A 23,489-nucleotide genomic window follows, 5' to 3' on the forward strand; every position below is an offset into this window, starting at 1 on the left:
TGTCCTGACTCACTGGCAGCGCGGCTGGTTATACGGGCTAGATGCCTGGATATCTTGGACGACAAAACAAGACTGACTCACCGGCTTAGCGACAATTTGGCCCTGTGCTGGTGCTGTTTCACAGAGTAACATCATCCCGCTGATAGAAAACAGGATTCCTTAATCACTGTGTCCACATTACATCAACGGAGTGGGCCAACCTACCCAGCCGACACACCCTCACCTTCATACAGACTGCGTTCGTCTGCCATGTTGTGCAGTATACTGTGAGTCTTAACAGTGCATTAACCTGCAACCAAAACCATTCCACCGTCATATCTCTTATGTTACAGAGCTGAAAGGAAATAAGATGGTGCAGGAAATACAAGAGAAAGATATAGATCCTGTTTCAAGTCCATTGGTTGTCATATGTCTGAATAAATACAAGTTGCAGCTTGGTGAAACTCAGTATGGGGAAGCTGCCAGATTATAGGCGACTGATCTGGGGTTTGGGTTTGTTTAATGTCTTCCGGGGCATCTTTGTGCCTTAAGCTGAAAAGCTGGTTTCACTACAGCCTTGAACTTTTCAGATGGTGGTTTTGTGTGAGAATATAAATGTCATGTTCAGTGGAATCAGATGTCTCCATGATGGTCTTTAGCTTTTCACAATTCACCAGGTCTTCACCAACCCATCTTGGATTAAGGGTAAGGTTGGGGTTTGTTTTCGCCTAAATGGGCAGGTTTTCAGAAAGTAGAAGTACTTTTCAGATTAAGCCTTTCACAGTGACCTTGGCATTTTTGTTAAATCCTTTTCCATTTGGATTCACATTCGGACAGTGATCTTGAGAATCTACTACCTTCTTAGTACAGACTCCTCTGATGTCCAGTTGTGTCTATGTGAGAGTACAGCAGGTGATTATCTGGGACCTTCCTCCTGGACGTGGCATCACCAAAAACAATGACAATCCCATTGTTGCAGACATCTCTTTGTTTGTCCATTGTTATATCCACTTGGTAAAGAGAGAACCACCTGACCAGGTTTTCTACTTTCCGTGTCTGTGTGTCTGCTTGGGTCCCAACAACATAAATTTCATCATCAAGGCTTTGCACAAATGTCCGTGGTAGCTGCCTGTTTTTTGTGACCGCGCTGACTGTTCTACAGAGAATGTATGTTACAATTGACTAGCTACGGATGTGCCCAGGCAACAAATTTCAAACAAGTATAACAGCAATGACTACTCGGCCACCGGGTCCCCAGCTGTCAATGTTTGCAACAAGAGTATAATCCAAGATTTAGGCTTAAGGAGGCATTTCAGGCACATGCTAATGAAGTCTAGTTTCAGAAAATACAATATATTGCTTGACATATCAACTACACCAACATGAAATTTGGCTTTAACCTCCTAGGACCTGGCGTCCACATATGTGGACATCACATTTTGGGTTGTCTAGACCAAAATATAGCATTTTGCTCTACAAGGGCCTGATATCCACTCACGGGGACATTATACTGCCACTGTTCTATAGAAATTTAAAACAAATGTCCTCGTATGTGGATCTCATTTTCTCAGAAACAAAAATCAGGTAAAAAACAAAACAAAATCTGGTAATTCTTTGTGTTTATATTCATCAGGTCCCAATCAGCCTAAATAGCAAAGAGAAATTAAAAATGCATGCCATGGAAGAGTTCAGGTCTTAGGAGGTTACATTTTTAAGAGTTCAATTTGTGTATGCCAAATTGTTGAACATGCTGGTTGGTAGCTCGTTGAAATCCTGAGTCATGCTATCAAATTAAAACCCTGAAGTTCACACAACATGTCAAATCTTTGTGTTGCTTTGTTTTGTTTGTCAAACCATTAACTACACCTGCCAACTCTTTGAGCCAGTGAGGCAAACCAACAACCCACAGGTCTGACACAGAGACCAGCCACCATTCATGCTAGTAAAACTTTGAAAAACATGCATCTTTCTGGAGATAAACCAAAGTCATGCAGTTCCGGTGTTGAAAAAAAGCCAGCAGGTCTCAATTTCACTATTTTATTCAGGCCATGTTAACAAATATGCACATGTGTTGGTGCAGTGGTCATGTTGAAACTTAGATTTGTTAGCTGTTTTCACACCGTTTCATATTCAGCATTGGAAGCATTCATGATATTCACGGGTATTTCAGATGAGCCAGTCAGCCTTTTAGCTCCAGGTCTTTGGACTGTGGGAGGACAACTGATCACCTGGAGGAAACCCAGCTGGCAGGTTCCAACCCAGAAAGGTGACTAAGTACTGCACCACCCTGCTCTGTTTCATTTATAACAGATTAACCCTGCTCCACACTATGTGTCGCAACAAAACTACCAAAACCCAACCTGGGCCCATTCACAGAGGAGACGTGTAAGAACTGCTTATACTCATATCACAAATGGCGCCAGGATGTAGTTACATAAATGAAACAGGATGCTGCTGAAGATCTGCTAGTCTGTCATGTGCTGATACATGGGTTTCTTTCCATTACTGACGTAGGACCATGCAGCTGTACCCCCATGAACATCACCTTTAGGTCAGGTAGTGGAATATTAATCCTACAACTGCAACATTAATTGTACTCTCGTTATAAAAACAAGATCAAGTCAACTTTGACCTTAACATTTCTTAGTTATAGCTTATAGCTGCTAACTTTTAAGCCATTTACCCACTATTTTTAGTGACTGGCTCCAACTTTTTTGAAAAAAATTATTTGCCTTGAGCTACCCCTCGGTTCTTTGGATTTTGCTTCCAAAGAGCCAGACTTAATTACAACTTTTTAAAGTAGTCTTAAGTAATGGTTCTCCAGGCTTTCTGAAGGTCTTTTAAAGTCTTTCTTTCAAAACTGACTACTTTTTCACTCATATTCAAGCCATCTTGTATCTGATAAGTGTTAGAAGTACTGGCCCTAAGTTCCAAATTACACAAGAACTAACTGAAAATCAGTGACAACAGGTCTGATGGAGCGAGTCGTCATGTATGGAGCACGGTGGAGGTTCTGTCACGGTTTGGCACTGAGTTTCAGCCAGTGTTGACGATCTTATAAAAACCGATGAAAAATTAAAAACTACTGTCATATTTTGATCCACCATGCAATACCAGCTTGCTAGAACAGAATAGCCTTCATATACTGTGTTTCCATGCACGTTTCAGTAAATCACCGCATGTATTTCCTATTTTTCTTGCAAACTATAAAAGGAATGAGGGGTGACTCGAGACTTTTGAACAGCATTGTAGATAATATTTTAATTTGACCTTGAGTAGCCTACACAATACTCCTAACTTTAAACCCATTCAGGACCGCTTTAATAAACTGGAACACACACTCTGAGTAAGACCTTATCTAAACACCCGGACGTAACTAATGCTCCTGTGGCAGAATGGGAGCATATCCCTGCAGGAATCCAACATCTTTTAAGCGTTTATCTGCAGTCACTTCCCACCAATATTTGGCAGGAAGATATACTGTATAAATAAAAACGTAAACGACAGAACGAACAAAGAGCGATGAAGTTTGTCCTCTAGAGCAACTCCGCAGTGATAAACATCTAAAAGAAGCCAGTGAAACTGTAATAAAGTCGCCTCGTGAAAAAGTCAAAAACAGACATTATTTATTCATGCAGTAAGAAACACAAAGCAGGCAGCAGCGCATCCATAGGAAAAACATTTTATTGAAAAACATTTTCAGTTTGTAACAGACTGGTGGAATGTGTGTCATTTATCCTCACGTTGAACTTGTTTTAAAGTTTTGAATGTTAAAACCATTTTTCACAGCCTGGCCATCTCATACTGCGAGGAAAGGGGAGAACCATGACATGACTAAAGAAAACCAGGGGGGACGAACAAACAATGCAAATATAATACTGTGTTACTGACAAACCGGACTGAACTCAAATTATCAACAGAACAGAAGAAAAAGAAGAAAGAAACAAAAAGAAACTAATTCAATAAATATTTATGGTACACACTTATGGCACAAATATGCAGCAGTCAGTTTGGCAACTTTTCTCTCTTTTCTTATTTTTTTTAAACCAAATTACAATGGAAACAGTGCAAAAGGGGAGGGAGTGGGGAGGACACGGGCTTTCCATCGAGCGCTAGCTAAAATACATAGCAAAAAATTCAAATTTTATACAAAACATCTTACTTTAAGAGTTTATAAAAATGATTTTATTGGGTTCTGGTCAATATTTACATAAGCTATTTACCAAAAAAGTAGTATGCTCTGTTTTACTGAAGTGAATTCCATTTTCTGTACTTTTCGCTTCCATTTACGTTCCTAAAAAGGTGAATAAGGCTATTGTAACAACCCAGGATCCATATACAATACAAACATTAATGTATTTACAGTTTCTTACCTACAGAAGTACGGTGCAAAATTACTGAGTCAAGTGACCAAGGGCTGACCATACGAGCAAGGCATTTTACAGTAGCCTGAGGTGCTTCTCTTAGCTTGCGCGCTGAGACTCTCATGGCGTCGCTACGATATTTCCAAGCAGGTCGGAGCACACCTGTCGACGCTGGGAGAGCGTTAGCGAAGCTAAAAAAAGGACGCCAGATTCAAAGAAACTAATAAGATTGTCATATTCTGCCGCAGACAGACAGCAACTAAACAGCTGTTTCTCTTTTCTTAAATACCTGTTTGGGTGTGATACATATGCTTTTTAATTGTTTCATTTTTCACAGTTTACCTTTGTACTACGGCACACGGTCAGAACAGAAGAGGTTCAAATAATACTAGAAACGATGCAGGAACTCAAAGCTAACAGCAGGCTTGTGTTTTGTGGTGTTGGTTTGTTGTTACATCTTTCAGTGGTTAAGAACACTTTCCATAGGTGTTTTTTTTTTTCCCTCAGAATCGATTTAAAAAAATAAATAAGAATTGCATATTTGCAGATTTTGTAGCCTCTCAGAGGCACAAACCTCAGATCATACAAGGCTTGGCTTTTCGGTGAAATTTGATCATGTACGAATGAGGATGATATATGCTCGGGGGCAGGCCTACGCCAAAGATATTCATGAATGTGAAGTCACTGAAATGCACACGCACACACTCGCACAATCACACGGAGAACATGAGGGGTGTGTATGAGGAGATTCGGGCGCACTGGGTGTTCATGGGAGTTATCCTTTGGGAGATGCTACACTGAGTGAGCGTGGGAGACACAGCTACTCTGCCCTTGTGTACACCAATGTGAGCTATTTAGGGTCAGGTTCACTCTCCTCCCCTGGTCCTCCTTCCCAGGACCGAGCCAGAAAGAATACGGGACTCAGATTAAAACCGCTTACTCTTGGTATTCCTCTAACTATCACCAAAAATATACGCTTATAACGGCCGACAACCGTAAACTGAGCCGGAAAAATATGGGACTTAGCGGCTGATTCCTGTATTCTTTCCATTCTTTCCATCTTTGCAGTCAACTCGCTAATAATCTGTTAATTTGTAGCTGACTGGGTTGAAAAACTATGGTGGTCTGTGGCAGACAACAGATTTTTTTTTATCAAGTGGGTAAAAATCTGAGACTTGGTAGCCAGTTCAAGAGCCAGTGGCCAGCTCCTGGTTTATTTTACTAAGTGGGGAAAAAATCCAGGATTTTGTGCTAAAAATAAAATATGGGATCCGGTAGCCAACTCCCGGGAAAGAGACACCTCTATTCTGGAAAATACTATACTTTTAACTGGGTAAGAAAAATAAAAATAACGGACTCAACAGCTAACTTGTGGAAAGAATACAGGACTTAGCGGCTGACTTGCGGGAAACAACACAGGACTCCCGTATTCTTTTCCGGACCTCAGCAGGATTCCGAGATATTAGATAATCAAAAACCTAGATTGCATATTGTGCACTTATACCATTAATATATTAACATTACTTCTTCTCCTCACCGCCTGACCACACCTGTGCTCTGTATGTGTCTATCATAAATAAATTCTGCTTTTTATTTTTTTGTCATTTTTCATCTTTTAATGTTATTTTTTTAAATGTACATCTATTTAGTAAAAAAAAAGGAAGTAAATCGAAAACTCACAATATGGAAATGCTAATGAAGGAACAGTAACGATGTAAGTAGATGTCCCTGTGCTTTTTTTTTTTTTTTTACATGTTTTTTTTTAAAGGAGAGCACCATTCACACTGATTTGGGGCCATTTATTTTAAGGGGCCCTTTTATTCATCACTGGACCCCTTGGGGTAAACGTTACAGTACCTAGAGCTGTTTCAGCCAGCTAACCTCTACAAGATCTCGGGCCTCTTGGACTTTTAATTCCATCACTTCTCCGTGTCAAGGCCCAGATCAGAGGTGACTAAATCTGCCGGGATACAGCTGCTCTCCCATCTCCGTCACTGCGAACCTCTCTGTGGACTGCGAAGAGTGGAAGGGCCAAAGAAATAAAAAATAGGGGGTTAAAAGTGCTGCACTATAATATGAAAGTCCTCCACTCTTCCCAGAAGCCACCTGGGTTTATTTCTTTTTTGGACACTCTTGCCACTCCGAGTCACCTGAACTATACCAGGATATGAAAAACAGTAAACCGTAAAAGGAAAGAGTGTGGGCGGGGTCTATTTTTCTCTTAAAACCTTCAAGTAAGAGAAGTGACAAAATGTGGGAATGAGGCGATCCACACTAACACCCAAACAGTTCACATCGAGAGGTGAGACAGTGTGTCTGTGCCCGAGGGTGGATGTGTGTGCGTGATGGTGGGTGGCAGGATTAATGGGGTGATGTCCGTGAGTCACTCAGGAAAAAGTCCCAGAGAGGATTGATGGGTGCGAGAAGCTCCACAGAGTCTTTTTCCGGCCAGTGAGTGTCAAGGGGCGAGGAGGCCGCCGTTTGGCGAGTCCACGGTCAGACCATATCCTCTTTTAATTCTCCACCTCCTCATTTTATTCCATCTCTTCTCCTTCTTGCTTTCCAAGCAGAAGTCTCTCTTTACGCGAGGAGAAAATAATTCCTTAACTCATCCTCCTCAGGAAACCTTCACACCTGTCTGTCCATCTCCAAAAAGAAAAAAAACTTTCCCGATCCCACAAACACTCCCACAGGAATGCCGGCTGCCGCAGTGCACAACACAAGACAACACTAGGGAAAGAAGAGAACGTCTTCTCTGCTTCCCGGAGAGCAGCAGCAGTGGCGGCGGCGGCGGCAGCAACAGCAGCAGCAGCGGTGGGCTTCACTACAGGGCCGCCACGCGTTCCCGTCCATGCCAAATCAGAGCGACAAGGTGTCAGCAAAACTCCCAGAAGGAAAAATAAAGTAGTGACGAAACATCAGAGGAGAGGAGGAGTTGACAGAGTGAGAGAGAAAAAGAGTGTTCGTTAGCAGGTGTGCCGGCGGCGCCTGCCGAAGCCAAAAACCCGCTCTGCTTCGTGAATTGTTCCAGTTCCTGCTTCCGCCTCAGACTTTGTAGTAGATGTTAGCCGGACTCTGAGGCGGCATCTCCTGAACTATGTAGACCGGGTGTCCGTAGTCACCGCTGACCTTCTCGTAGTGCGGGCAGAAGACGCTGTCAGCAGTCCTGAGCGGGATGATGATGTCGCTGGGCTCCGAGCCGTTATTGTTCCCGCCGCCTCCGCTCCGCTTCGGAGTTGCCAGGGTGCTTAGAGACAGCGTCGCTGCGTGTTGTGGTGAGTGCTTGCGGTGCCGCCGCCGGTACTTTAGTAGCAGCAGGACCAGCACGACGATGATGATGATTAAGATGACGCTGCCAGAGGCAATGGCCACAAAGATGGCCACCTCGGAAGGCATGACGTTTGAGGACTTGCCGTCGCTCCCGTTGTTTTCGTTGCTTTCTCTGGATGCTGGACCTGAAAGAAGAGAGAGAGGAAGGAATGATTAAGATGATGTCATTTATTTATTTATTTGTTGTTTTTTTTCTCAAAAACAGAAGCGGTAAAACAGCACATTAAGATTATTTTCATTAGCCCTCCCAAAACCGTAACTATGACTACAAATTTTTTTAAACATATTATAGTCTGCCAGATCCCAGGAAAAGCAAAGAAGAGAAATAGTCAAATAAAGCATTATTAGTAATACTTCTTATGACCTAATGACAAAAATCCAAAAGCTATTACAATGCATCCCACTTTAACATGGCACATTTCTGATTGGCTGGCCCTTATAAACAGTAGGTTTCAACAGCAGGTGGGTGGGGCTTCCGTGCCTATGACATCATACAGATCCAAGAATAGAAAAAAACCTGCAGTCTCTAAACTGAGAGCTTTTTGGCCGTCAGTAATAAGAATTCCCATCACGCATATGAGGGAAAATAAGGAAAAGCAGAATAGCTCAGTGTTAAAATCGAAGCTGATAAGGTGTTTCTCTTCACCATGCTGCTGTCATGAGCAGCTGAGAGTGAAGCCTATGCACTGAAGGCGTTTCTGTAAAGGTCACATTCGATTGGTGGCCATTCAGATTCAGCAAGTGAAAGCAGCAACCTTGGAAGTAGGGCAAACGCAGCCCGATGGGACAAACAACGGTTGGGGAGACGCAGGCAAAAACGGCACTTAGACAAACAGCATTTAGAAAGAAAACAACAACAACTTAATTTTCCAGACTAATTGCCCTCGAAGGAAGAAAATCATAAAGAAATATTTGAGGTTATCATCATGGCACATCAGCTATGAAAGCCAAGCTGCTCTTACTCCTAGGGAATAAAACTCTAAGGTGAGCGTGCTCCCAAGAGCTCCTGTTCTCAAGATGGGAGTTTGTTCGTGGGCAGGGCAGAATAATCGTGTCCCCTCGTCTGTGGCTACTTCCCATAGGGCCTCAAAGTGCTGTGGTAACAAGAGGGAGGTGGATATGGGATGGCAGGCAGCCCAAAGCAAGGACCCTTCGGTTGTTTTACAAGAGGATTATGCTGCCTCAGCCTGTAGCACCCTGACGCCCATATGCTCCGATAGGATGGAAGGATTTGATATTAGAAATAGAAAATGAGAAGCGAGATGCTGACGTCCACAGAGAGCAGAAGCTGAGCAAGGCCACGCCCTCACTGAACCACGACTGCTTATGTAGGTCAGCTTGTTTTTGTTCTTAGCTCCTTCTTGTTTTTTCGTTACTTCACTGCAGAAATTGCCTGATTGCCCAGTCCTGATTTTTTTAATGTATTATTTTTTTATTTTTTACATGGGGAGATTGTACTGTAATAGAGATAAGAGCTGTAGAAACTTGCAAGAACCGAGTCAGAATGGGTCATTAAGACACGGCAGACAGCAATCAGATCATTTTCCCGAAAAATGTCTCGGGTTGGTGCTGGAGCGGGGCCAGTCTGGAGATACTGTGCAAGTCCTTGAAGGGGCCGGAGATGCCTATCAGTTTTATGGGCAACATTCAATTACTAGCTGACCTTTCATTCCTTCACACAAACACACACACACTAACTCAGCACTATCTGCTCTGAGATGGGCGAACAATCATGCGCCCCAAATGCCAAATTGTTTCGATAAATCCTCCCCTCGATTACCTCCCTGTCTCTGTATTTAGAGTAATTCTTACTTGATTTTTCCAGCACATCGTTGGGGTTGTAGGGGTCCTTGTTATCTGGGTGCTTGGGGGAGGAGGGTACTCTGGTAGGATCTTTGGGTGAGACGGGGTCAGAAGGATCTGAAAAATGCAGATAAGAAGCACAAGGATTAAACCAGGGCTGTTATAATCCAGATCTCGTGAGAAAACATGAATTTTAACTCAAATCCTAATATTTTTCTAAATCTAACAGGATAGTTTTTACTGTCTAAACGTATTAATACTTAAACCTAACCAAAAAAAATGTATTACCAGAATCTTAAACAGTATGTATATTTTTTACCGTACTGCACGGTTTTATTACCTAAATAGTGCCATTTATAATACTTTTCGTAATACTTTTAATGGAGAAATGCAAGATTCATTGCACTGCTCTCTGGTGTGAGAAGTAAAAATGTAAAAGTGCATTCATATAAATTAGCAGATTTGAGACTGGAACACAAAAGACATCAAAAAGTTCAACTTTCGAAAGCTGAGATTATTTCACGAACATTCGTGAGACTGTGTTGGTTTAAACAAGGTGGTAAAAATAACAGAAGGAGTAATGCTAGGATATAAAGAGGTTTTTTTATTTCTCATGGTGGTACAGCCAAATCTTTTCCACTGATTCCACATAAAGGCAAGCTGTTTTCCCTTCATGACTCTGATACGACTGTAATCAACCATAAAGACCTGCTAATGGTTGAGTTTTAGCTTCCACAATGAACCCATATGGTTTTAAATGCGGATAAATCGTCTGTCAGCGTACGTGTTTTCTGGTTTAAACGCCGAACACACACTAAATGACGGAGTCATTCGCCGAGCATCTGCTGTTATAATCTCCGGGCTGAACTCTGTGCCGGAACCGCTCTCTGTCGAACATCGCTTTCAATAAATGCAGTGATTTATGCGGAGCTCGCATCAACATTTATAAGAAAACCATTTTCACCGTCTGTTCTGTCTTTCCTTCGATTAATTCCTCCTGACCCTCAATAGAGAGGGTCGACCCCGGGAAATTACCTCTCTGGTGACAGACTGGTGAATAATTATTGGTCCAATATGTCTGAGGTGTTGCATGCAGAGGCTCACAGATCAGAAAACTGGAAAGCCTTCGACCAGAGCGTATAGGAGCAGATGCTACCAGTGCATGGAAGCATACGGGATTACGTGTGTCTGTTTGGTTGAATTAACTTCTGCTAGATTACATTTCCTGGCCCATCACAGCCCCAGGTGTCATGGAGACGATGCTGCCACTATTTAACACACGAGCCTGCAATCCAACTATGAAATACTCACTTTGTCCCACTTTCATGACAATCTTCATGGACTTGGTCTTGCACACGCCACCCTCCTGGTTGTCAATGCCCTCCATGGTGCCGTTAGATGTTGCTGCAGAGAGAGAAAAAGAGAAAGGTCTGAATTAGCCACCAGCGCCAGGGAAAAATCCTTAGCCACGAACGCCTTAAAGCTATCTCACAAAAACAGCCAAAGACAACAGCAGCAGCTCGGCGGGAAGACACGACTCACACCCCCGTTAATAAAAATCACAATTTGCCGTTCATCGCCTCCTACAAACTGTATTAGCTCAAGTAAATGTGACAGTAATGTCTCTAACTGTGCTGACACGGAGGCGGTTAGAAGAGGACTGGGATGAGAGGGCCCATGCTGAAAATTCGGAGGCAGTAATATTGGAGTAAGCCGTAAGCCCTTTATTAAAGACGAACACGGTTTTTAGATAGTGAAAGACATTAAATGCTTCAACATATGATAAAATACTGAACTAAATTAAAGACAATTAAATGATTTGTTCACAAGTACAATTAAATATTTATATTTTAAAAAACAAAAACTGAAATTATAAAACAAAGCCCCAGAAGTAAAGCTCGGCTTTTCCTACATATAGAAATATTTCGGCACCCACCAAATAGGTTCTGACCTTCTTCCAAAGGAACATCACCAGGACTGTGGGGTGGGTTTTGATTTACTCCAGGTTGAAATACAATGCTGTTTATTAGGGGTGCAACGATACACAAAATTCACGGTTCAGTTCGATACTTTGGTGTCACGGTTCGATATTTTTTCGATACAAAAAAAATGTTCATGCCTTTTTAATTTGTCATTTATTAAAATTGTAAATATATATTTTAACTCAAAAGTACAGTTTTTAAATTTAATGTTGCTGAAACAACAAAGTAATAAAAAAAATAAATATCTGATGGAGAAATCCCTCATCTTTGGAAAAGAGAGTTTATTACAGAGAAATGTCTCTTTCCAAAATAAAAGCTATACTATACGCTTCTTCTGGGCTATATTCTCAGCAGCATATTAAACATATCAGGTCCCCATAAGGAGAATCATGTGCTAACGGCTGTCTAAATGACTCGGGTAAAGTTTGTAGCATGCGTGCTTGTTGTTTTTGTCTGCTTCCACTTGTCTTTGCACGAGGATGATGTCGGAGTAAATGTGCAGTCATATTCGTTGTGTTCCCACTAGTGCTGTCAGCGTTAATCTGAAATGACGTTAATGCCACAATGAGCTAACTACGCTAACGCACTAGTTCCCACCAATGTAATTGAGCATTGCTGGCACATCCGACATACTGTTTTAATTTTGTCCATGACGCGCTTACCTTCAGGGTCATACTTCACATGAAAATCAAAATAGTTCCAAACCTCAAATCTGAAATAGGGTGGGGGAGGTTCAATTTGCCATGTTGCAACGAGCTTAGCTTCTGTCTCGCTAGCTTGCCCTGTGCTCAGTGGGATCTGCGTTCGACTACTCCGCCTAGGCTGCACTGTCGAGCGCAGATCCACTGAGCGCTCAACACAGACAGCATCGTCAGAAGAAAAGTTGATCAAATAAATTAAAAATTTTGTATTGTTCGATACATATGCGTACTGAACCGAAAGCACTGTATCGAACGGTTCAATATCGATACGAATATTGTTGCACCCCTACTGTTTATTAAATACCTAGAACTAAGACGCAAGCTAACAGGCGTAACTATGCGTGGACCGGTCGTCCGTGAGAGCAACACCTGGTGAGGGTGGGGATTCAGAACTCCCTTTTAACCATAAAAGGGAGTTCAGGTAACCTCCAGAAAAATTATATTAATTAAGGCATGAAGTAGTTTTTCAGTGCAACTCCAAGTGGCTACACCCCTACAAGCCTACCTACAGATTAGTTAAAAGGTATATTCTGGCCAAAAATGACTTCCGGCTCCCTCACAGTGAGACTGACCTTCAGACCGAGTACCTCCTGATTTGTATATAGCTAATGGCAGTAAATATTTGGATGGCTCTCAAATGAAATGAATTACTTAAAAAAAAGTTTAAATACGAGGAAACAGGAACTCTGGAACGGCGCACATGCACAAGTATGGCCCGCTGCTTCACCTCTCCGCTGCCTCTGGAGGACGCTGGTGGAGTTGCCGCTGAATCACAACAGAGAACAGGCAAACACAGAGGAGGAGGATGAAGAGGAGGGGTTAGTGGAGCTTGTGGTCTATCAGGTCAGTAACACAGAGAGCTAACGAGCTGCCGGGGCTTAGCAGCTTGGCTTTCGGCCAGCGCTCAGTGGCCCGCATTCAGCGCCACTTACTCCCTGAAAAACATCATCACATCCCGATCGAAACAGGTCTGAAATTTTAACTGTGCCTCCTCCTCGTCCTTCCTCTCTTTTCTTTTCCTCCCTCGCCCAGGCACCGATCATTTTGATCCAAATCCACTGGATTCAATAAGACGGTGATGAGAGCGGACACAAAGAGCATGTTAACAAGGACTCCCTCCTCCTCCTCCTCTCTGGCTGACCTATGGCTTTCCAGGAGAGTCCAAAAAGCACATTACAGACAAAGCTCCTTATAGGCTCCTCGTGAGAGTGTGAGCGCTGATTTTATAAACCTGTTAGTTCAACACGCTTGAGTTTTAGCATCTTTAACCACCGTGAGGCGTTAACTACTTTCACCTCCTCTTCTTCTTCTCCCCTTTTTGCCCCATATCACCATTGGAAGCGCCCTGAGGCGACTTTTGTTGTGATTTGGCGCTATATAAATAAAATTGAATTGAATTGAATTGAATTGAAACACCTCTCCTTTTTAAAATAAACCCCTTTGTGATCTAATCCCTCTCAAACATGGCTGCACCAAATAAAAACACACTTCAATCTGGAGTCGTTTTAAACTTTTAAATTCTTCTTCTTCCCCTTTAAATGTGAAAACACACACTCTCCGTGTGCCAAGGCTGCAGTCCAGGCGAGCCTGACTTGGATTTAAACAGAATGTGATTGTTGAATCGGCTCAGGCTGGCTGAATGACCAGGCCCTCCTCGGCCAGCCCGGCAATTGGCCACTTTTTCCCACTATCTGGCTAGCATTAACCAGCTAATCCATCCTGCTGGGGGTGTGCTTGGTGGAAAGAAGGAAGGGGAGGTGGGGTGGATGGGACAGACCCCTCAGAAAATGAATTTAGTCACCAACTACCACTAGAAGGAGGAGGCGCGTGACCTTCGGGAAGCACAGGGAGAGGAAAAAAGGAGCGGAAAAGGTCAGATTTTCCTTCAGAATTGGCAAAAGAGCAAATAAAGAAAGGCCAGACTGTGACAGCTCGTAAAGTCACACACCTTCACAACAAATGGGAGTCAAAAAGAGTCCTCACTCAGTGAAATCAGCCTCAAGCAAATCCCCCATCCTCACCCTCCTTAACTTCATTTTCTCCTGTTTATCAAATCAAGCGGGTGGAAAATCACCCCGTGTTTAACCAGACAGTCAATTGTGAGCTGAGCTGCAATCCAGATAAAGACTGTGAGAGCAGCTCTCAGCTGGTTTTAATTTCTTTTCTCCTAAACAGCGAACGGCAGGAACAAAAATAAGGAAACCTTGAGGGCTCCAGATTTCTCAGCTGACTCTATGATGAGCATGTGATGCTTTAGAGAGACCATGAAGAACAAACTACAGCACAGGAGGCACAGAAGATAACTACCTGGATTCTGCTGGTTCAGAGCCGCTGTGGTTTGACTAATATGAACACATTAGCACAGGGAAGGATGGCGAAAGAGAGTAAAATAATTCATGTTCATCTCTCCCCAGTGGGTTGAGACAAACGTGTGACATGGCAGGAAGAAGATGCTGAAAACAGACCTAACTTCAGAAAAGAGAACGTCTAAGATGATCCATCTACAACATGAGGTTAGTCATTAACCCTTTAAAGCCGGTTGGAGCAGCACGCTCCGTTTTGCGTAACTATTTTTAAATCCCGGTAGCTCTGCAACCACGTGAGCTAGCACAATAATTTTTTTGCATATGAAACCGGAGGAGTTGTACTTACATCTTATGCCATCAGCTTGTCCTCGGTCACAGTTTCCTTCCACATATAGTTTTGCAAAAACTGCATAAAAAGCACTTGCAGCAACAAAAACATAATATTCCAGAAACACGCTTTGCTGATCCGATCAGCTGTTTGTAACACTTCCTACGTCCATCAGCGCGAACTATCGCATGTCCGCCATGACCTGCCTGAAACCGGAAGTGATGTCATTTTGCGGAAATGTAGTTTTTTTTACCATCAGGGCCTCATGAGCCTATACTGGTGTTTTTAAAAGTTATGTTTGACTTTCTGACTTTCTGTGTGGTTTCTGGGATGCTTAGGACTCATATTGCACTGCTGGAAATAGTTTATTTTGATGCATATGCTGCTTTTTTGCAAATTTGCATTATAATATTTATTTTCGTTTTTCCTGCAGTGTATAAAAATTGGTGTATTTCAAAAATAAAACTATGAAGACACTCAAAATAAATTTCCTGTGGTGGGAAACTATTTTGTGCAACTTTTTTGTATTTACAGTTTTGAGGGATAAGCCTCTTAAATTTCTCTAACTAGAAATATATGTTAAAAAAACAAAAACGATTTTCAATTTTTTTGTAGTTTATTGCACTTTTTTGCAATTTATGTAATTTCTATGCACTTAATGCAGACATATTATTAAAATCTAGGCTGTAATGGTTGTATTGATGTATAGCAACTTGAAATGCTCCCAAAAATGGCTCCACAGCATGTAAACATATAATATAAGCTCTGGCGGACTTGGTTCTATTGTAGGTCTTAAAGGGTTAATATGTCACTTAACGTCACACTGTAATCTCAGTCTGCCCGAGTGGGATTCTTCTCTGAAACGACCCCGTGAGTTTCTAAAGATGTGCTGCACAATGAATGGCCTCATTTAAAAAATAAATGAATAAATAAAAAAGCTGTCCGAGAATGACTCCTGGAAAAACGATGAAGAGACCCTGAGATCCGGAAACACGGTCGATATGTCATCACTCAAAAAGCAGACTGGGATAATGTGGCACTATGAGGTCTTGAAGATCATTCAAAACAAAAATGTTCCTCTAATTCCGGATTTACCACTCTTTTGACATTTCCGAGTCCCGATTTGAGCCTTTCCCCTGATCTGGTTTTACGTAACTCTCAGCAAAAAGATTAATTATTTGTATTTCAGCTTTGTAAAACTGTCCCGCTCATGCTGCCAGATTCCCTGGGTATAATTAATACACAATGCACTGCCGAAAGACAAAGCTGTGGCGCCCATAAATAGTGGAACAGAGGCATGGCGGCAGACGGAGAGGAAAAGAAGGAAAAAACGATGGATGGATGGGTGGATAGAAGATGTGATTACCAGCCGTCGTGCAGTTCACGGGCTGGTTGGCGCCCATCACAGCAGCATGTCCTAATGGATCGTGACAGGAAGGGTCGGCAGTGACCCTCGGAAAGAGGTCGTGGCAGAGCCGGGTCATCGTTAATATCAACGCTCGCTCACAAATACGATTTTAAAAGCAGAGTAACACGAAAAAGAAAAAAAATCCACGTTTTGATGCATGCATTCAGATTCTTTCAATCAGACATTTAAGGAGGAGGAGAACGTTGACGGTGGAGTTTTGGCTCCTCCTGCCCTCTTCAGCTCATCGTTCCCTTACTCTGTCTGCTGCTATCCTCCCTTTTCTCCCTCGTTAGCTCCCTTTCTGCCCCCTTTCCCTCCACATTCATCTCTCTCTCCCTTTCTTCTTCCTCTTCGGCTCATGTAATCATCTCGCTCGCAAGCTTCTCGGCTGCAGGCCACGCTGCCGCAAACAATCACATCAAACTCATCTGCTCCCAACTGCAGCAGCATTGTGTGCGGCTGCTTCAAAGAGGCACGCAGGCCGACACAGGACACACAGCTGCATCTTTAAACATATCCGACCAGAAAGCTCCGAACGCAAAGAGCGGCGAGCAGGGAGGTCGAACGTGCCTGTCTAATTTCGGCCGAGCCTTGGCACAATACTCAACGCGAGGCAGCGCTAGCTAATCCAATTGGTTGAGACTCCAAATCTGTGGCATTGGTGCGGGGGCCTCGGCAATTGTGAGAAGAAATGAAGGATTAAACAGCGCTTAATTAATTACGTATCAAGCGTGAACTTTCCTGAAGCTGTGGCACACTTCGATGGAAGTCTGTGTATCAGTTGACAAACACACACACAGGAACCGAGCTTTCAGTTTAAACATGCCAGACTTCAGGGCTACTTTAGGCATGACTCCAAGAAAACTGCAAGTATGGGCCACATTTGGCCCTAACATTCAGTCCATTTGGACCAATGTGAGTCCAACGTTGGACTAAACGACCTATAGCGTTTCTGAAAGTAGAAGAAGGATGTTTGGAAGTATTATCCTAGATTCACCCCAAATGTGGAGCTACACAGGCTAAATGTGGACCTGAATCGGTTATATCAAGATTACCCAGATGCAGACCCACTCAGCCAAATCTGGGCTACCTTCAGTTCAAACTGGGGTTAAGGTTTACAGGAAGTGTTTTGTGGGCCACACCACACCTGACATTTGATCCATGTAAGGTGGATCTGAGCCAAACATGAATTTGTATTTGGAATGGTGTTGATTAGGGTTAAGTGTCAACCCCACATGGTGGCTAATGTGCGCTAAAATGCTCCCAAAAGTAAAGGCTGACATGTGGGCCAAATGTGGAACCAGACAGCTTATTGTGGACCTACATGCTAAATCATGCTACAGATCAAATAACGAACACAGATGTCACACCACACCTGACATCTGGCTCATATGAGGCGGATCTGTGGCTCAGGTGCGGCTGCCAAACGTGCCCTGAGTCACCGCCGTCATTTAAGGCCAAATGCGGGAAAAGCACTTAGCACTGTCTCAGGTGCTGGCTCGCTTTAGCGCTGCAAGGTAATGGCAACTGCACGCATCTTTTTTCTTTTCTTTTTCTGTTGTTGTTGATGTTTACTCGTGCAAAGCGCCACCGTGCAGCTGTTAAAGCGGCAGAAGTGGGACCAGAGCTAACAGAGGAGAGAAGTGAGGCAATTAAAAGTAAAACTCTCCCCTCTTCGGGCTATGTATTAGCATTTTGAGGGGAGCTGTGAAGGGAGGAGCGAGGATGAATCTGCAAGAACTGCAAAATTGGATTTTGCGACCATCTTTTTTAAGAATTGAACTTTCCCACCGCCCCTTTCTCTTCCAACTTGTCGACTCGGCAGGACGCTGAGTTTTTTTAGCGTGAAACTGAAGGATTTACAGAGCGAGAAGGACGCACAGCGGACGCAACCTCGGGCTCCGTGCTGTGTAAACACCAGCTCATCAATAATTAACATCAGCGTTTGAGGTGGAGGGAGCTGAGGAGGAGACATCGCGTCAGTCAGAAGCCTTTGTAGTCCACGTGCACCTCCTCTAACACCAAAGTGAGCATACAGAAGCTAAAAGAAACATCTAACCTGCTATATTTACCTGAATACAAGCCTCACCTGCAACACAGTTCAGGTACCTGTCAGACAAGCCCCACCATGCAAATAACCTGCAGCTATGACCTGTTTGAGCAGCTACTCTTACATGTTTGCTTGAAGTCAAGAGGAGGGTGTTGTACCTGCAAACCTGTTACCTGCACGTTTGTTTTGCAAACATTCAGCCTCCTGGATAAAAAGCAGTATTTCCTGCTCTCCTTTCATCCCCTCTTCTCCCTGCTTTCTTCCCCTTCCTTCACTCAGAAATATGGCCTTCCCCTTCTGTGACAGCTCACAGATGGCAGTGGCAGAGACTCGCAGATGGTCCCCCCACCCTCCACCCTCCGTCCTCCGTCAGCGCCACACAGATGGTTCAGTCCACCTCCCGTGTTTCAAACCAGGGGGCCCTCGCTAAGCCCCATACCAGCTTCCTCCCAGGATGGTGTTAATGCTGCACATCGCCAGCAGCCACACCTGCACCCACCGGACTACAACCACCAAGATAATCGAAGATGATTTTACAGTCACAGGAAACAACACCCAACTTTAAATTTAAACGGATCCAATATGTTTATTTAATAGTTGGATATTTCTTGGAACTTTGGATTTTCCCTAACTTCTCCTGGAAGCATTTCTGTTTCGATGGCCATCTTGGCAACACCTCAGGGCAGTTATTTTAAAACCCCAATTAAAATGAATGAGGATAAAGCCACAGGTTTAACTCTATGGTAACCCAGACTTAAAAAGTTTGCTGACTGTGTATAAAAACGAACAACATCATCACTGACTGGATTCAAGCTTAAACATTAACATTTTGGCAACTAGCATGTTGATGATTTTGAGCCAGAGGTGATTATCTAACGAGTAACATGGAAATGAAAAACTGCCACACCTTTGATGTTGCAAACTATAAGCCTTGATACAATTTCATGAACCTGTACTGTGCAACAACATGATTGGCTGTTTGGGACCAATCAGCCACAGTCTTCTTCACCGTCTTTGCGCTGAATTTGAAGAATCTACAGAGATCAAACTAGACTCTGAAATTTAAGGTATATATCTGTTTAAGGTTAATTCCCCCTTTGATTTATGTAAGCTATAATCTACCCTCCTGACTCAATGGATACTTACAGATGATGTAGTAGTCTCTTCCCCTGAAGAACTCCAGTCCCCACAGGTTGGGGCTGAACTCCTGAAACTTCAGGGTAAACTTGACGTCCTGGTCGGGCTTGACGCAGTTGAGCAGCGGCGTGTCGGCCTTGGTGATGGTGCAGCTCTCCAGCTGCTCTCTGGGCACCATGTACACCTTGTAGTACTCCACACCCTCGCCAACCCCGCCGTCCACACGTGGGCACACAATGTCCAACTTATCCCCAATCTGGGGGTATAATACCACGCCTTGGCCTGGCACGAATCTGAAAGGAGAGAGGGTTGTTAGTGAGGCACCGAAGAACTGATGAGGAGTCATTCATTATGCACTGTGGATTGGAGTGTTTGCCATTGAGCCTCTCCATACTCACAAAAAAAAAAAGAAAAGTCGGTTTAATAATTGATGTGGTAATTACTGATTGTGTCCATTAATTTTGGATGATGAAGGATAATGAAGGAATGTGTGTGTGTGTGTGTGTGTGTGGTACAAAGTGACCCCAGTATCTGCAGATAAAAATCACTGAGCTTTTCTGGAAAGAGCGAATAATTAACTGGATAAATGAGGAGAAGGCGGCACGGTTGAGAAAATGGTGGAACATCGCTGGAATACAAAACAGGAAATTAAAAAAAAAAAAAAAAAAGTAAAAGCTCATCTCGGAGTTTCAGCAAATCCACAACAATACTGTCACAGAGAGGCAGAGCGCCTGGAGGGGTGCAGCTGAATTTCCCTAAATTTCTTCCCAAAGTAAAATAATGTTGTCATTTAGTCTCCGAGTGAGGAGAGCCCCTGCAGCATTCCAGTGACTACACACACACACACACACACACAGACACACACACACACTCAGACACACACACACACACACACACACACACTCAGACACACACACACACACACACACACACTCAGACACACACACACACACACACACACACACACACTCAGAGGTGAAGCCTCGTATTTATCTGCTAAACAAATTTTCCCCCACGCTCGAACACAATTTGGAGCGTTAACCACGGACACCACGGAGGCTTTTTACGGTGTGCTGCAAATACCGGTGCACGTAAACACACACGAAGGCAAAGCAAATAATGAAATGTGCGCTGGGTTTACGACCAGGAAAATGGGTCTTTACCCCAAAGAAATGGAGCTGAACAGAGTCTTACTTGACATGACTCATTACATGTATTCTCTGCTTGTCATGTATATAATACGTCTCTCTAATGTATTTTGTATTTTACACTAAGGGTGTAAGTGCAGCAAGTTTCCTTCTTAAATTCTTTTATTTTTGACCATTATGCACAGTTCCTATCAAAAAAATAAATAAATGATACAAAAGCTACTTGATCATTTACGGCATCTTTATTTTGCTTTTGTTGAAGATGGAATAAAATAATTTAAGGCACACATGGTATAAAATAACAATAAAGAAAATGTAGCATGAAACAGCAAAACGGTAGAGTTGGGATGGTGATAATGGTATATAGCAATAAAGTAAAGGTGGGATAAAAAAAATTATTGGGTTTGGATAAAGTACCAATACTGTAACGGACACGGTAATAATTTAATAATTCTTAACCCTAAACTATCAATAAATTATTAACAAAAAGATTTTAAAAACAATATTTATTTGAGAAATTTCTTTGTTAACGTTCCTCATCATGTTTTTCCCCTCACAAACCTGCATCCCTTCATACATATTTACAGTAAACATCTCTGAGTGAACTCTGACCTCTGCCTGAAGGGTCGGCTCATTTCTGAATCACTGAGATGGGAAACAGTCCTCTGAGCTCCAGGATTTCACAGTTTTTTGGGGGTTTTTCTTTAAAGCTGACTACAAAGACAGGCACCGCAGGGCAGCTGCAGAACCTTTACACAGGAGACCTGATTCATAATTAACATATTTTACACAGGAATACGTGTTTAATGGCTCTGTTTTTTTTCTCATAACTATACTGGTTCCTTTCTCTATTGCAAATATTATTAAATTGTCTAATGCGCATAAATATGACTTTCAATCTTGTAATGCAAAAAGGAGCATCATCAAAACGAATCGTTATAGCCGAGCTGTTTTTTCCATCCTCCGCGACTTCTACGCTTTATTATACGCTTTAATCCTGCAACTTTGGTCTGTTAGCCATCACGTTTAAGTGGGAAAAAAACAATTTTAAAAAACAAAAATGTACTTCCACACAACTTTCCATGATCTTTGCCACAGCAATGAACAGTTCTCGTAAAGTCCTGTAGTCACGAAAACGTAATCGATTTTCCCTGTTTTTCATGCTAAAACAACATCCGGGACTAAAAACATGGTCTCGGGTGTGAGCCACATCCTCTCTGTCTCTGAATGTGGACTTCTTTTGCCTTTTGAACAGGGAAAATATTAATTTAATGTACACAAACACCAATCAGGAACATTTCAGACTAGAAAGAACAATAACTGTGATCAGCAACATGAAAAACCCGTAATATCTGTGTCCAGAAACGTTATTCAGTAATTTAGAGTTCATGACTAGTTCACGAATTTCCATGAGACTGCTGGTAATAAAACATGTTCAGCCTGGGTGACGTATGGAGAATGACATCTTTTCTCTTAGGCTTAAAAAAAATATAGAAATATGCAAATCTGTCAAGGCTTGAAAGATATCTGCTGTTAAAAAGAGCACTATAATCATGACATACATACAGTATGTCATATCATATATAGTGGCTGCTTTCTGCCTGTCTCTATCGCTCTTTGTCTTTGAAACGTCCACATGCAGACACACGTACATTATTCCTCTGCATCATCTTCCCCGCTTCCAGTACAAGCGCACACACATGCAGTGGATAACTAGGCCGAGCGAATATTTTTTATGCCCCCCGCCCCCCTCCAGAGACACACTCTGTGAAGATACAGTGTACAGTGATGGACAGACAGACATGCAGCACCATCTGGCATCATCATCTCGTGTGTGGATGTGGAGGGAGGGAAGGTCCTCTGAAGAGCCTCGGGGCTTCACTCGAACACAAATACTGTGGAGCTGTGCACTTTAAAAACATGGACGTGTATATGTGTGTGTGACTGGAAGTGTTCATTCATGCGTGCAAGTGGGCATGTGTGTTTGTACAGGGGTAAAAGCAGGCAGGCATGCATGTGCTCACTTTAGGGCAGATTTACTAACAGGCCTGCACCCGTGGAAAACCGACTTTAGGATTTATTAAAGAGCTGCAGTGACGTTAGCAGCTGAAAGGCACGGACACGGTTGTTTTGTATGTATCTGAGAGCACAAAAGCTCCCCGTTAACAGGGCATAATTTAAGGCAGATAATGATGGCCAGAAGATCAAAATCAAGGCTTCAAAAACAACAATTAAACCTCCTTTATGCTAAATCAGATTAAACCCACCCTGATTCTAGCTACAAACCTGAAACACGACTTTAAATTCACATAAAATATTTTAAAAACGTGCGTTTTGCCGCACACAGGCACACGTCTCCTGAACACACATACACGGATGAAGCGAGTTAATGATTTCGATGTTTTTCTGATAGCAAATTTGATCAGAACCTGTGTAACAATATTATCAAGCAGGGTGTAGGAACTCCTGCTCTGCTGCCATCAGTGCTATCTCTACAGGAAGCTAGCTACTAGCAAGAAATCAAGCATGACTCAGATATTTAAGAGCCACATGAATACACTGCAACGCCAACATTAAGCAGTTATTAGACCTCGCCGGCTCCTCCCTTTATGCCTCAAACACCCACTTTAGTATGACTTCAGCCCCATAATTTAAACAAATAGCAACACCCAGGGCTACTGTACAGTTTTAAAAATCACAAGCAATCCTGTTTAAGACAACAAAATAAAAACAGAACCCAGCAATTGTCAAAAGAGCATATTACAGTCCATGTAACAGACATTATCTGATGCTTTTATTTGCCACAGTAAAGTGACAGTAAAGTGAATCTTTTTATCTAAAATGACCTTTGACATCAGGAAGGTTTTATATTTTTTATGTTTTACAAAAGCCTAGTTTGAATTTTGGAGGTGGCATTGCTGTTACGTTGCTTTTATTTCCCTTAATCTGTAAA

General features: G+C 42.7%; 1 protein-coding gene across 1 annotated transcript in view; it reads right to left on the reverse strand.

Moving 5' to 3' along the window:
* Window positions 1-3,645: 3,645 nt before the first annotated feature.
* The window catches only part of efnb2a (ephrin-B2a), a 28,111-nt gene continuing 8,267 nt past the window's right edge, over window positions 3,646-23,489 (reverse strand). Inside the window, exons 3-6 of the mRNA XM_035913372.2 lie at window positions 19,398-19,681; window positions 10,788-10,880; window positions 9,486-9,593; window positions 3,646-7,798 (exon numbers count right to left, since the gene is read on the reverse strand). Coding sequence (XP_035769265.1) covers window positions 7,389-7,798; window positions 9,486-9,593; window positions 10,788-10,880; window positions 19,398-19,681 — 895 coding nt within the window. The 3' untranslated portion in view covers window positions 3,646-7,388. The remainder of the gene's footprint in view (window positions 7,799-9,485; window positions 9,594-10,787; window positions 10,881-19,397; window positions 19,682-23,489) is intronic.

This window comes from Neolamprologus brichardi, chromosome 16 (genome assembly GCF_056152115.1).
Source record: "Neolamprologus brichardi isolate AB-2024 chromosome 16, ASM5615211v1, whole genome shotgun sequence".
NCBI lineage: Eukaryota > Metazoa > Chordata > Actinopteri > Cichliformes > Cichlidae > Neolamprologus > Neolamprologus brichardi.